We start from the raw sequence: 14,571 nt of genomic DNA, 5'->3' as shown, positions 1-14,571 counted from the left end.
TGAGTTGCTGTTGTTCCCAATGGCTTCCATTTTGTTATAATACCACTGACAGTTGACTGTGGAATATTTAGGAGCGAGGAAATTTCACCACTGGACTTGATGCACAGGTGGCATCCTATCACAGTACCACGCTGGAATTCACTGATTCCTGAGAGCGAGCCATTCTTTCACAAATGTTTGTAGTAGAGCCTGACCGATTTATCGGCGGGCCGATTAATCGGGCCGATTATAGCATTTCACACTTTAATCAACCTCGGCCTATACGTAGCTGATATATTAACTATATTGCTGTGCAGGGATTGTCTCTGCTCTTGTCGCTCTGTGTGTCTCCATGCTGAACTCAGCCGAGAGCCTGTCCCCTCCCCCTCAGATGCAGAGTGCAGCAGCAGCTCTCCCTCATGCAGTGTTGCCAACTTAGTGACTTTGTCACTATATTTAGTGAGTTTTCAGATCCCTCTAGTGACTCTTTTTCAAAAAAGCTACTAGCGACAACTCTAGCGACTTTTTCTGGAGAGTTTTGGAGACTTTGACATGAAAGCATGTATCGTTGCTGCTCTTCTCACTGAGCAGCCCTGCTGCCATGGGCCCCTCTCTGTCCCTAAGCACTCACAGGCAGCCCTGTCCTCACGCAGTTCAACTGCAGCAGAGTAGAGGACTAACGCTTGTTTCAGACTGGGATCGTGTTTTGCTGCTTGCGTGTGCCGTGTGTGTCAGCTCCGGGTCCTGCTGGTGCGGCTTTCACACAGGCCGCAAGTTTTCTGCATGTCAGCAGCATCTCCCTGCTCTCAAAGCCCTCTAACTACTAGGGGTGGGACAAAAAATCGATACACTGAAATATCGCGATACTTCCTGGTGCGATATTGTATCGATATTTTAAAATGCAGTATTGATATTTACTTAATTAGCTAATTATTCACTTTGTTGTTGCGGTAGTTTGTGGTGTAATTTCACCCCCTGACCACTAGTTGGCAGCAGGCATCGCCAGCTGGCAGTTGACTCTTGCCTCTTCTCTCTTGAGACAACGAGATCACACGAGACTTCTGGTCTGCGTGAGCCGGTTGCTTGTATCTACCCAGCAGAGGGACTTCTGCCGCATTCATAGTGGATGTGTAGACTTATTTTGGCTTCCAAAACATTAAAGACAGCACAAACTTAGACAGAAGTTAGGCAGTCATTTGCAAGATATGCCACGCCAGAGTAAAATACTGAGACAACACAACGAATCTACTAGTTAGGCATCATCGCGTTAGCGCTACAGCTAACGGCTAACGTCAACAAACAAGCCCGTTGAAGCTACCGCTGGTCTCTACTCATGCAACCATAATCACAGTCGTATTATTCGTAAGGACCTGTCCTATGTAGTGTCGTTAAGAATGACGGCTTCGGTAACACAAGAAAGAAATACTGGCCTGTCACGTCATGCCCTCCGCAAAACACAGTCCATCAGTCTTAAAGCTGGACGTGACGATCAGCTCGTCTCCCATAATCTCCCTCCGCAAACACATTATGTGATGACATAAAAAAACTGATAAAATATGAAATATAAAGGATTGGAGTACATTCACTCTATAATAATTTATTCCCCTTTTCTTAAAAAAAAAAAATCACGGTAGCATTTTAATTCAGTGCAACAAATGGGGGAAATCCTCATCTTCAGATTGAACAAAGATAGGTAAAATGCGAGATGTTGTAGGACTATATATTTTTTAAATAGCTTAATTCTACATTGTTAAATTCTATATTAACTTAAAATTACATAATAAGTTATACATATATATACTACACTCATATGTATAGACTTTATGCACTTCATATTCAGTATTTAGCTCAGTCTGTGTCAAATTCTGTGAAATTGATACTAAATTGTTTTGAATAAATTGAGAAATCCTGCACTTGACCATTTTATAACTATTTTGTATTCTCTAGTTAGACATATTTTGTGATGTATCGTTATACACATGTGATGTGTATTTTTCCTGATATAGTCTGTAGGCATCATTATCATTCATCTTTTTCACTGGTGTTTAAAAAGCCAACTAAAGATTGCAAAAATCGGCAAAATCGTAGAATCGCAATTTAAATCGAATCGGCACCTAAAAAAATCGTAAAACATCGAATCGGGAGAAAAGTGAATCGTCCCAGCCCTACTAACTACAACACTGAGGGCCATTTCACTCAGAACGGGCTTAAAATGAAACTTAGGGGCTTAAAGTCAATTCAGAAATGTTTAATGCTAAGAATGTAACACTCCAGGTTTTGCCGTGTAGGTGACAGGGCCAAACTTGTGTGACAGGTATGTTTTATCAGAAGTCTGACTTCCAATCTTTTTCTCTATTTGAAGAGGTTTTGGAGTTGTGTTGCTATCAGGTTTAGTTGTAGTTTAGCATAGATGTTTTTACTAAAACTCCCAAATCCCCTGCATCCATAACTGTCCTTGCTTACCCTCCCCCATCCCCCACCTCCAACCACCATCTTTGTCTTTGATTCAGTCATACAAACAGATATCCTTTGTATTTTACACCACATCAAAGATCTTGGCTGGCTGAGCCCCATGCCAAAGTAGTTATGACTGTTTCCTTTAAAGTCCTTTATTTTTTGCTACTTTTGCTTCCAGCTCAAATTAATGAATTGGCATACATGAGTAAAGCGTGCTGCTCCTACAGTGCAAAAATGGTAGGCTATGGAGGCTGTAGACCAATACATCTTAAAAACACGAAATCGGATTCTGTGTTAGAATTCTTTTGGTGATCTGAATGGATTCTTTCTGCTTAATGTTTATGGTAGATATATATTTTAACGAGCAGAACCAGATCCAACCTTTTTGACATAAGTTCCCAGCATGGGCCTTGACCCAACTATTCATAGAACCCTATCCATTTAGATGGAATAGAATTTATGAGCTGAGAGCAGCTGTCCACTTATGTCTGATTCTGTTGTCCTTACCTCTGTGTTTATTGCCAGAAGGGAGGAACTGCCCTGCAGCTCCAGCCCTGGAGGAGTGGAGGGTCTGCAATGATCATCCTTGTATAGTTTTCTACTGGGATGCCTCACCCTGGGGCCCCTGTATAGAAGATGCCTCGATGAATATAAGTGGACTCAACCTCTGGAATGAGACTCCTTCCTGTGGTGTTGGTGTACAGATTCGAAGAGTTAGTTGCATGAAGATGAACTTTGGTCCTGTCCAAAATAAAAGGTAAGAAAGAAATGATACTGGGCAGAAGGTGTGCTGCTGTAAGCATGTTTAAGTCTTTTTGGGAGGCAAATCATTAAGTTGTTCTTGTAGTTCTTTTCTGTATTCCAGCGGTAGACCTGGCTTAGACCTGTTGTATTAATTGCTGTTGCTGCTGTATAATAAGCCTCCCCTGTCTTGGTCAGAGTTGCAGGGATAGAAACTCCCACACCTTGTAGTGAGTCCTGTCTGTTAAAAATGTAAATCCAAAGTTGACATCCACTTAAAAAAACGGCGTTACAAACACTAATTAGCCAGCCAAACAAGGTGGCCTACGGTTACATTATGATGTGTTTAAAGACGGCTCAGATTTTTCCTCATTAATGGGGAATGAAGATAAAACCTTATTATGACGTGTTCAAATGTCATAGAACTAAGTAGAATTTCAGTTTTTGCTGAGAAATCAGAATAAATACAGTCCATGTTTATCTAATCAGCAATATAAAATAGATTTAAAGCATGATTGCAGTTAAAAACAAATTGTCTGATTTTTCCACTCTGAACACGCACATATTCCTATTATCAATAAAGAGTTTGATCATTAAGGAGTAGTAATAAGAGAACCAATATCAATAAAAATTTGTGAGCCTCATCCCAAAAGTCTGCTATCTAATGTATGTTAGTATTTCCATCTGTTTATTTTAGATTATTAAAAGTAGGAAATTCATAGTACAAAATGAGTTTTCATTCAATTTTAACAACATTATTTATTCCCTCTGTGAGGGAAGAGAAAAAATGTTTGGACTAGAAGTGACTAAAATATAAGGACTTTTTATCGACTAAAACTGGAGTAAAAGTGTTTTTGAGTGTCAACTAAAACTATGAAGAGTGAACAGAAGACTAAAACTAAGACTAAAAAAGCCTGCCAAAATCAACACTGGTTCAAAATAACGTACAGATGGACGGATGTTCAGGTGTTTAAGGATTCAAGGGCCCACACTGGATACAAATCGTATACTGACCAGGAGAGATGTTCTAACCATGACACAACTTAACAGCATCGTCTTCACTGTAAGTCTGACCCCTTCATTCTGGGTGTTCTGCACTTCAGTTTCAAAGCTACACTGTAACTTCGCTATGCCCTCTGGCGGGAACTACTGAGAGAGAGAGTAGGGATAAATCTGTGGAAAGGAGCCTGAAACCAGCCCAGCCAAATGGGGAAGTCTCCTGGTTCTCCAGATTAGCTGGGCCTGCTACAAGTTGTTTTAAAATAGGGGCTACTCAACACAACAAATAATTGATAAAGTTATACATATACACAAGGTGGTAGAGAAGTTCTATGTGCTTATAAAGTATGTGGATGTCTAAATGAATGTCTATACAGAAGCATCCACATGTATGAGACTATTTATACCAAGGCATATGCTTGTTTGTGAATGTGACTAGATTTTTTTAATGCAATTCTTCTGAAAGTTTATAGAGTAAAATAGCACCCTCTAGTGAGCACTAAAAATAGATTCAGGACTTTTATCTCAGTTGTGTAACAGAAAGGCATGCTCTGTGTTCACTTTATCATAAAAAGACTATTCTTCTTAGAAATGAGGACAACGCTTTCAAAGAAATCTGCAGAAAAGAAGCAGATATGGACTGGACAGGAAATTCTAATAGTTAGGGATGGGTACTGTTTGGGTTATTTCTGATACCGGTGCTAAATCGACATTTTTGTGTAGGAAAAGGGTGTGTTGAAAGTCAGCTGGACACAAAACACTGTCTGGTTATTGAAAATGATTCACAGAAATGTTTTTATAAAATGTCAATAAAATATGGGATAAGAAAAGGAAACAGGTGTAACTTTACACATTAATCACACAGTTCTAATAAGGATTTTCTTGCCATGCATTTGGGGTGGAGGGGTATTGAAATGAAGTATTGATATCTGTGTTTTAATTTGGTCCAGTAGGTATGGGATGTGTTGGTACCGGTACTATGCTGGTTCTGGATTTTGATACTCATCCCTACTCATAGTCTTGACTCCCTCTCTCTGGATGTGTGAATACTTCCATCGTGACTCATTAAGCCAGATCACTTCTTTTCTTTCTGAATATCAGTTTACTCATGTATGTCTGCTATACTTACCTTATTTTGTTCTGCAATAAATGAAATTCAGTACCAAATCAAAACCAGAGTAAATTTTTTCTGTCTATACAGCGTGGGAGCCTTGTCCAGGGTGTACCCTGACAATCCCCAGGTGACTGCTGGGACCCCCCACCCCCCAGCAGTCACTGATGAGTGATGTCCAGGACAGGCTTGATTTTTTCCTGTTTCCAGTGGGATTTAGGACATTTATCATTCTTTGGCTATAAGATGACCAGAATCCAGGACCAGTCTTTGTCTATGTGTTTAGGTGTTCAGAATCTACTCGCCCAGAGAGCATCCAACCTTGTTCCCTTGCCTGCAAGAAAGACTGCATTGTAACACCCTTCAGTGAATGGTCAGCCTGCCCGACATCCTGTATACCAGGTAACTCTTGAAATTCAGTTACTAAGTTTAGTCTTGCCAATGTAATAGTTCAACATTCTTCTAAAGAAATGAATAGAAAATAGAGAAAATAAGACATAAATCATTCAAAAATGTCAAAAAGCAACAGTTTCATTGTAGTGTTAAAGTATGCACAGTAAGTTACACTGCAGTAAACCGAAAACCTTATTATAGTCTAACCATGTATTATATAATTACAGATTTTTATTATTTAAATTTATTATAAGTAACATATTTGAAGTATTGAATTTGTTTTTAAATAATTTTACACCTGAATCATTTGACATTCAGTCTCATACATTTAGTCAGTACAATAATGAGTTGGATTTATGTGTTTCCATACAAGTATTTTTCTTAACTGGACTCAAGAGAAAATTAAAGTTCTACGTGAATGGCCTTTCCATAAAACTAACATAGCAAATGGGTTTCAATACCTGAACTGAAAGAGTAAATATATGTTCTTTTAAAGAACTGGGCAGAATTCTGGCTCTACAAATATGCTGCTGTCTGTTGGCTTTCAGGATGATGTAATCACTATCTTAATTGAACCATTTCAATGTGTAGTAATTAGCACGGTGTAATGGGGCTCTGAACAGGAGCCAAAGAAGCTATTGCACTGTGGTGTGTCTGAACGCTGACTTCACAACCACAGTAGCTAGTGAACAAGGATACAATCATCAACTCCTGTTGACTTGGGTCTGTTAAGGACTACTTGTATTACTTACTTATATTATCCTGCACCAGTAATCTTTTCTGCTGAACTGAGGTGCAGGGTATTACGCCACACCATCATTTTGCATTTTACATGGAAAATATTCACTTCAAAGCTACAGGGCAGATAATTTACCACTGAATGAAGCCTTTTTGTATAAAATTGTCTCATGTGTTTCATCTTCAACAGATAATACAACTCAAACCACACAGTCTCGATATAGGATCATCATTCAGAGGCCATCAGGGGGAGGTCAGGAGTGTCCTGACACACTGTATGAAGAGAGAGAGTGTGAATCACTTCCTGTTTGCCCCGTTTATAGGTAAAAGCATCCTATATGATTAAACATGTTTTACAAAGACATTTTTCTCAATTTCTTGCTTAAAAAAGTACAATTCAGATTACATAGTATGGTCACATTTATTTGAATAGGATTCAGATTTTAAAATAGTTATATATGACATGGTTGCTGACTTTTACTGGTGTTGTTGGATAAAGTGCAGCAGTATTATAAGGGTCATAAAAACATTTCAGAGGATTGCTATAATCTGGTGTAATAAACTTTAATAACTTAATCTCTATATTTAAATAAAGCACATCAGATGTCAACAGAAACTGATCTGTATTGGGTCTACCTATAATGTCAACGCCTTTTATAGATTTAATTTTATTCTTCTGAGGAGAAATGTTGGATTTGGTGCAGTTGCCATGCTCTACATTGATTTTTCTCATTGATAGATCATTTATTTATAAACACTTAAAGTTTTCTATCAAACCCCTGGTGCCTTGCTGTGCAGTGCAGATTTCTTCCCTATTTTACACCTGATGCAGCTGCCAGCTGTATGCTGTACACCCTTTCAATATCAAATGAATTTGAACTCCTGTTTTCTTCATTGGGTGTGTTTGTCTTAAAATGAGAACTGGTCAGGCACAAAGCTAACATGTTCCTATCTTGAGCGACCAAAAAAGCCTGTGCTTTCAACTACTGGATGATCTAGACATAGATTGACTGAGCATGATGTACACACAGGATGCACAACAATGCAACTGCTTCACAGATTATGTGCAGTTGCTTATAAAGGTTGTAATAGGACAGAGAGACTGGAAGTTTTTCTTTGTTGACAAGTTTTCCTCTGTGTGTGCTTGTTTCAATGCATGCTCTGTCTAACACAACACACAGAAGCAAATACACATGGTCTTGTTTAACCAAAAGTTGGACTCATGAGGAATCTTGCACCTGTGTTTCTGTTAACAGCATTAGCTGGTCATTGGCTGGTTTCACAGGCAGATGTCTGGCAGATTAAAATATTAACAGTCAAAATGTCTGGCAAAAAGTATGCAAGTTACCAGATAAGTAAGTACTGAATATGTAGATATTTTATACGCTACTGATCAAAATTTTAAGACCACTTGAAAAATTGCAAGAATTTGCATTTTGCACTGTTGGATCTTAAGAAGGTTCTAGGTATAGCTTCAAAATGCAGCAAGAAGAAATGGGAGTGAGACAAAAAATGTGAGAAAGAAATTTTTTGAAAACAACAATTAAACTGAAATAGGCTGTTCATCAGTTGATCAAAAGTTTAAGACCACAGCCTTTAGAAGCCAAAATCTGCACAAAAATGTGGATTCAATGTCATTTTCTGTCAGGTATTCACACTGTCATGACCTCCTGATAGCAAAAGCAAAAAAAGTGTTCTGTCTTTGACTGTGGTTGGACTGTTGAGCTGCATAAGCAAGACCTCTCGCAACATGCCACCGCTGCTGAGGTTGGATAGTCATTTTGAGGTAAGACAGTCATTTTGAATTTCTTCAAAGATCCTGAGGGTTATGGAACAAAAAGTCAAGTGGTAGACCCAAAATCATTTCACTAGCACTGAGCCGGAGGGTCCGATTGGATGTCCGTCAAGACATGGGCCGATCCTCGACCCAAGTTAAGGCCGTTACTGGTGCTGCGGTATCTGTGAGGGAAGGGCTTAAAAAACTAAAAACATCTTCAAAGGCCTCGTCTCCTTCAGCACCACAAATTTGCCCGTTTGGACTTTGCAAGGGAGCACCAAACATGGGACATTGAAAGGTGGAAGTAAGTTTTATTCTCTGATGAGAAAAAATGTAACCTTGACAGTCCTGATGGCTTCCAACATTACTGGCAGGGAACACCATCATGATCTGGGGTGCTTTTCCTTCAATGGAACAATGGAGCGTCAGGTTGTGCAGGGGCATCAAACGGCGGCTAGTTATGTGGAGATGTTGCAGCGGGCATTCTTCATGACTGAGGGCCCTCATCTGTGTGGTAATGCTGCAGTTCACAACGCCCACCTGACAAAGGACTTCTTCCAGGAGAATAATGTCAATAACAAGCTGGTTCTAACACTCTTTTGGACCATTCTGTGTTCCCCTGATCTAAATCCAACTGAGAACATTTGGGGATGGATGGCAAGGGAAGTTTACAAAAATGGACATCAGTTCCAGACATTGGATGCCCTTCGTGAAGCCATCTTCAATCCTTGGAGCAACATTCCCGCTAGCCTCCTGGAACTAGCATCAAGCATGCCATCAACCAATTTTTGAAGTGATCAACAAGAACGGTGGAGCTACTCATTACTGAGTCCTTTTTTGAAACTTTTATTTCTGTTTTGAGGGGGTTTTCAGGTTTTTTTGAGCTGTGGTCTTAAACTTTTAAACAGCTGATGAACAGCTTATTTCAGTTTAATTGTTGTTTTCAATAAATTGCTAACTCAATTTTTTTTTGTCTCACTCTCATTTCTTCTTTTTGTATTTTTCTTTGTAGGAGTGAGAGGTGTTGCACACAGTGAATATAATTCATGTCACTCCCAAAACCTATCCATGTATATTTGCACCATTAAGTGTGTGTTTAGTAGGGATGGGCGATATAGACTAAAAAATGTATCATGATATTTTGCTATATTTATTGCGATAACGATATAAATCACGATAAAAAATAGCACCATTCAACGCAACCTTTCTGACTAGGAAAAATGTATCAAATTGGCTGCTTAACTACACCAGCTACATACAAATATAGATATATAAATATATCTATATTTATATAAATAGATATCTATTAATGTAGGGATATTTTAGTAAAAAAAAAAAACTATGTTGCTTCTACATTTAAGAGATTCAAAGAGAAAGTTAGTTGGAAATAGTACAAAGAATATGCCAACTTGGCAGATTATTAAAAATTTGAGTGTCAGCATTAAAAATTGACCCTAAACTAGAAGTATTTACAGCACTATTTTACCTCCATATGGCCATTCCAGGATATGGTCTTTTTTGTCCAGTTTGCCTCTATCTTTAGTGTTTAAATGTAAAATACAGTCTGATATCCTCTTTTAAGTCTGGATGTTCCTTCAGTGGAGCAGAGCTGCCAGGCTCCACCATGTTTGCTTTTACAGAGATAAGACACTTAATGCAAGTCCAAATTAAAACTTCTGTTGTTAAATTAATAAAAATAAGAATAAGTAAATTTTATAAATTGTTTTTAACTAAGTTTAATTAAGTCCATGATGTATAATAACACTGAAGCTTATAATGTGGTAGTAGTAGTTATAATCACATTTTCAGATATAATACAGTTTGGTGCTTTAATGTTTATCTGTCCCTCCATCATACACTTCTGTCGGTCAGTCTGTCTGTGAGGTGTGTGCTAAAGACACCTATGCACCTAACGGACAGAAGCCACAGTGCTAATAAAAATAAACATGCATCATGTTATCTATCATATCATGTACATTCTATGTTGTTGTAAATGTTAAATATTGCTAACCTTATAGGAAATCTACATGAGATGTGAGTTTATTACTCACATCTTTCTAAATATTAGACTAAGCGCTCCATTATTTCCTCGTCTGATTTCCTCTAACCAAACCATTTACAGATAATAGAGGTAGCTCCTCGTTTAACAAACTTATCCTCCGTTTCATCTCCGCCTTCAGCCATGTTTATTATGTTTCTGCACGTGAGTTACGAGTGCGGCGCAGTTGATGACGTATGTGTGCGCGACGATCGCAGACACATACGTCATCAACCATAGTTTATCGTTATTACCGTTAAAGGCCCTTTTTCTCATCGTGGAAAGTTTTTTTCGCAGTATATCGCAAACGATAGGATATCGCCCATTCCTAGTGTTTGGGTTCACACCTGGAATGATGACCTTCAAGATGGCAAAATGTAGATGGACACACCCTCAAACACCCTGTGCTATATACACCCTTAATCTTTTTTCAAGCCAGAAATTGCAGACTGTCTCCTGCTTTGTAAAAACAAACAGTAATAACATTTAACTGTGCAAAAATCAATCTGTCATTGTTTTCCCATGTAGGTGGAAGCCACACCAATGGCACAGCTGTAAAGTGGTTCCAGATTCAGTTCATCGTGGTTTACCTGGACATGGAGAAGCCTGCGGGAATGGCTTAGAAACAAGAGGCAAGATTTCTTTTTTTATCCGTCCAGCCATCCATCCATCCAGCCAAACTTGAGTGATATAATGCCAAATCCTAAAACAGGTGCTTCTCTATACATTAGACAAGGCTACATTTATAATTTATGTAAGTATAACTTTTTGAATTAAATTACACAAAAATGTGACCTTCAGATTTTTGAGATGCACCGGTGCATGTGTTTGCATTTTTGTTTAATATTAAATAGGCTATAAAAACGTGTTTGAAAAAAACAGTTGATAAAAATACTGTAAATGAAGTACTGTCAGCTCAAAATAAACTAGAGTAACCTAGAAATATGGATCCTGGGATATTTGCTGCATTTTCCCCATTAAACTGGGAGTCTAAAAACAAGGTACAGTTGATTAGTGACCCCATGAATCATTTACACCTGTACTTCCAGCCAGTGGTGGCTGGTGGCTGGTGTGTTATTCTTCGGGGGGGGGGGCTACAACAAAATCCCAATTTGATATGTTATGTTATATATGTAAGGTAAATCAAAAGATGTTACTACACCGTGAGTTAAGTTGTACTAATATGTCTTCTTTTTACCTCTGTATTTGTTTGGTTGGTCAACAAATAATATTTATAATGTAATGTTCTAAATTATATATAATATAATATATAAGCAGCATCAGCAACCACAAGTAACTAACTCTTATCACAGTCTAGTTAAATTTTAAAATTAACACACAATATCACAAATCAACTCAATACATGAAAATATTATGTTAAAGTGCTAATTACATATTTATTCTAAATATGGACACTTACAAATAACTTGTAAGGTGCAAGTAGACACTGCTTCAATAGTGACTGGTTGAGTAAAAAATATATATGTGCCAGATCTGAATGCAGCAAAAATGTTTGAACACACAAAACTATTATTTATTGATGTACTTACTTACATATTATTATTGGTCTACTATGCCATCCGTGTACTTTCTCCCTCTATCACAGCTTTATTGCTTCATCCTGATATCTGGCCGGTCAGGTCCAATTACTTTACTTAAGTTTCTCCTAAGTTGCTTTCCTCTCAAAAGACCTTGTACTTTAACACTCAACTGAGTTTTCTTATTGCATTTTGCAAACTGTCTTCCTAGCATCTCATCCATGAGCTAAACAACGAACACAGGTGCAGTTTCTGGCAGAGAGACAGAGATTTACCGTGACGGCCCATGACTTCCTCTGTATGTATCAAATAATGGACATTTCTCTTCTGCCAGCTGCTGGCATCTGGCGAGTGGTTAGTGGTAATCCCTTTGGGGCGCCATCGTGTTGCGCCCACAGAGCTCCTATCTCTTGTACTGAAGTGGAGCAAATGCGCACACGCAGCTTTTAACTGTAGTCTGTGGAAGGCTGTGGGCAGAAAATAAGTGAACAGGAAGTAAAGCAAACGCGTAGGATGTTTGTGATCTACTGATTTATTACACATTACACATTTAAATCTCTTAATAAATCGTCTTTATACAGTGCATGTTAGGGTTTATCTATATTCATATAAATTTATTGATATTTAAAGCAAATGTGTAAGAAATCTATTCAATGATCTTAAGATCTGTCCTCTCTTTGTGGAGAGAGTGATGTAGGGGTGGCGCCCTAGCACCCCCTATTGACCAGCTGCTACTGCTTCCAGCACAAAACAAAGTGTAGTAGTTCATGGATGCATGGCCCTAAATGATGAAATCTTAAAGCACTGAAATGGAAAACAAATCTAAACTAATTAGAAAAACACTCGGAGAGCGCAGACCTCCGCCATTAGCCCTATCTCCCAATAGAAAAGAATCCTTTAAAAAAATTCCTGGATCCAGACGGTGATCCGGATCATTCCCAAAATCTATTCAGTTCTTCCTTATGCCATTTATGGCATTTCCTGAAAATTTCATCCAAATCTGTCCAGAACTTTTGGAGTTATGTTGCTAACAAACAAACCCTGCTGATCACATAACCTACTGGGTGGAGGTAAAAATGTGTAAGGAAGTTTTCGGGAAACACATTTTCCTGGATTTCTTTGTTTTGTTTTGTTTTGTTTTATTTTGTTTTTTCAAGCAAAGGACATTTGTGTCATTGGAAGAGCCAAATGTTCAGGTGAAAAGCTGATAACCTAACCATCCTGGGTCGAACACAGTACCCGATAGCACTTGAGGTCAAGTGGATACATAGGCAGTTGGGAGATTTTTCTGCATTATTTCTGGAAGCACTAGTCCTGTCTTTGTAGTTACCCAACCCATTCTGTTAGGCTTTATGTGGTGTTAACTGAACAGAGTGGATTCCTCTTTACCCTTGGTTTTCAACTGGTGAGTCAGGACCCAAAAGTAGGATGTCATTTTCAGTGAGTAGTGAATGTGTGCCCAGAAAAAATAGAAGCCAAAAAAGTCAGATATGTGTTTATCTTTAAGGATATGTCTTTGCTAACTGTGATGCTGTATAAAGTTCCTGGGGGCCTCTCACTAGAGCTCATCCGTACCTACCAGTATAAATGACTATTTCACAGATAAAGTCATCTATTTTTTGGTGAAGACTGGAAAAGTGTCCACATTGGTTTTAACTTGTTTATTCAGGTTACAAGCAAATCTCACTAACCTTTAGAGGTCTCTACCTGAATATGATTTTAAAATGACAAATTACTTAATAACAGTTCAGAAACTGTGCTTGTTTGAGTGTAAAAAAAACCTAATTTAGATACTGATTTTAAGCAACAGAGAATTCTGCAGTATCTGCTTTTTCTAGGTGGACAGGTGAATCCATTTTATAAGAAAGGATGCATAAAGGTTCTACTACACCACAATGAAAACATGATTTTGAAAATAGGGTCATATGAGGATGTTAGAAAACAAGAGTGTGGCAGAGTTGATGACAGACATTTATTGATTTCTCAGTCATTTTATTTTATGACCTTCAAAACCTGCATTACATCAAACTTTCTATAAACTACAACCCATCCACTCAGAATAAGTATTTCACCCAACACTGACTTCCAATTAAGCACCTTGATTGGACAATTAGTGCTGATATAGGGCACATCATCAAAATACATGTCTGTTTCACTATATGGACTGCTGGACTACATGCATCACTTCACTTCCTGGTATTCTAAATACTGTGAAGTGACACTCCAGGAGACAGTGTTTGTGCATTCAGGCCCTCTGATACCTGGAAATAATTGAATGAATGTCTTGCTAAAGTCAAACATACAAATAAATGTACATAAACAAAGAAGGTTTTCTGTGGTAACCTCTAACATGGTCTACTGAGCAAATGCCCTGATCAGATCATCTTCAGCATTTGGCCTGAGGCTTTGTGTTTGAAGGCATATTTCTGTTGGGTTAATCCAAGGCTAAGTTTCCATGCTGCTTTGAATAATGGGTTCAAAAGGTGTTTCTATGTCCTGAAATTTAATGTGACGATGTTATAGTAGTCTACATGGGCATCTCTGTCTTAGCACAAAAAATAATGCAAAATTAACATCTGATTTAAAATTTAACAATCAAAATGAGAAAAGAAAACATGACATGAGAAATTAAACCATGAATCAGAAACACTGATTTTTTTTTTTTTTAGTAAATACACCTCATGGACTACAGTTTTTAATGAACAGTGTCCTCAGTTCAAAATGAGTAAGCAAGCCCCAGAGGCTGGTGTGCTGAGCAGCGGGTCTAGTCTCTGCTCAACCTGGAAATACCTAGTGGGGT

The 14,571-nt window shown here is 38.2% G+C and overlaps 1 protein-coding gene across 1 annotated transcript in view; it reads left to right on the top strand.

The window, feature by feature from the left end:
- Nucleotides 1-14,571, top strand: part of thsd7ba (thrombospondin, type I, domain containing 7Ba) — a 245,787-nt gene that overhangs the window by 140,627 nt on the left and 90,589 nt on the right. Inside the window, exons 8-11 of the mRNA XM_041807413.1 lie at nt 2,962-3,193; nt 5,574-5,689; nt 6,609-6,741; nt 10,762-10,865. Coding sequence (XP_041663347.1) covers nt 2,962-3,193; nt 5,574-5,689; nt 6,609-6,741; nt 10,762-10,865 — 585 coding nt within the window. The remainder of the gene's footprint in view (nt 1-2,961; nt 3,194-5,573; nt 5,690-6,608; nt 6,742-10,761; nt 10,866-14,571) is intronic.

This window comes from Cheilinus undulatus, linkage group 15, assembly GCF_018320785.1.
Source record: "Cheilinus undulatus linkage group 15, ASM1832078v1, whole genome shotgun sequence".
NCBI classification, from domain to species: domain Eukaryota; kingdom Metazoa; phylum Chordata; class Actinopteri; order Labriformes; family Labridae; genus Cheilinus; species Cheilinus undulatus.
The sequence above is the reverse complement of the archived record's forward strand: the minus strand, read 5'-3'. Positions and strand labels throughout refer to the sequence as shown.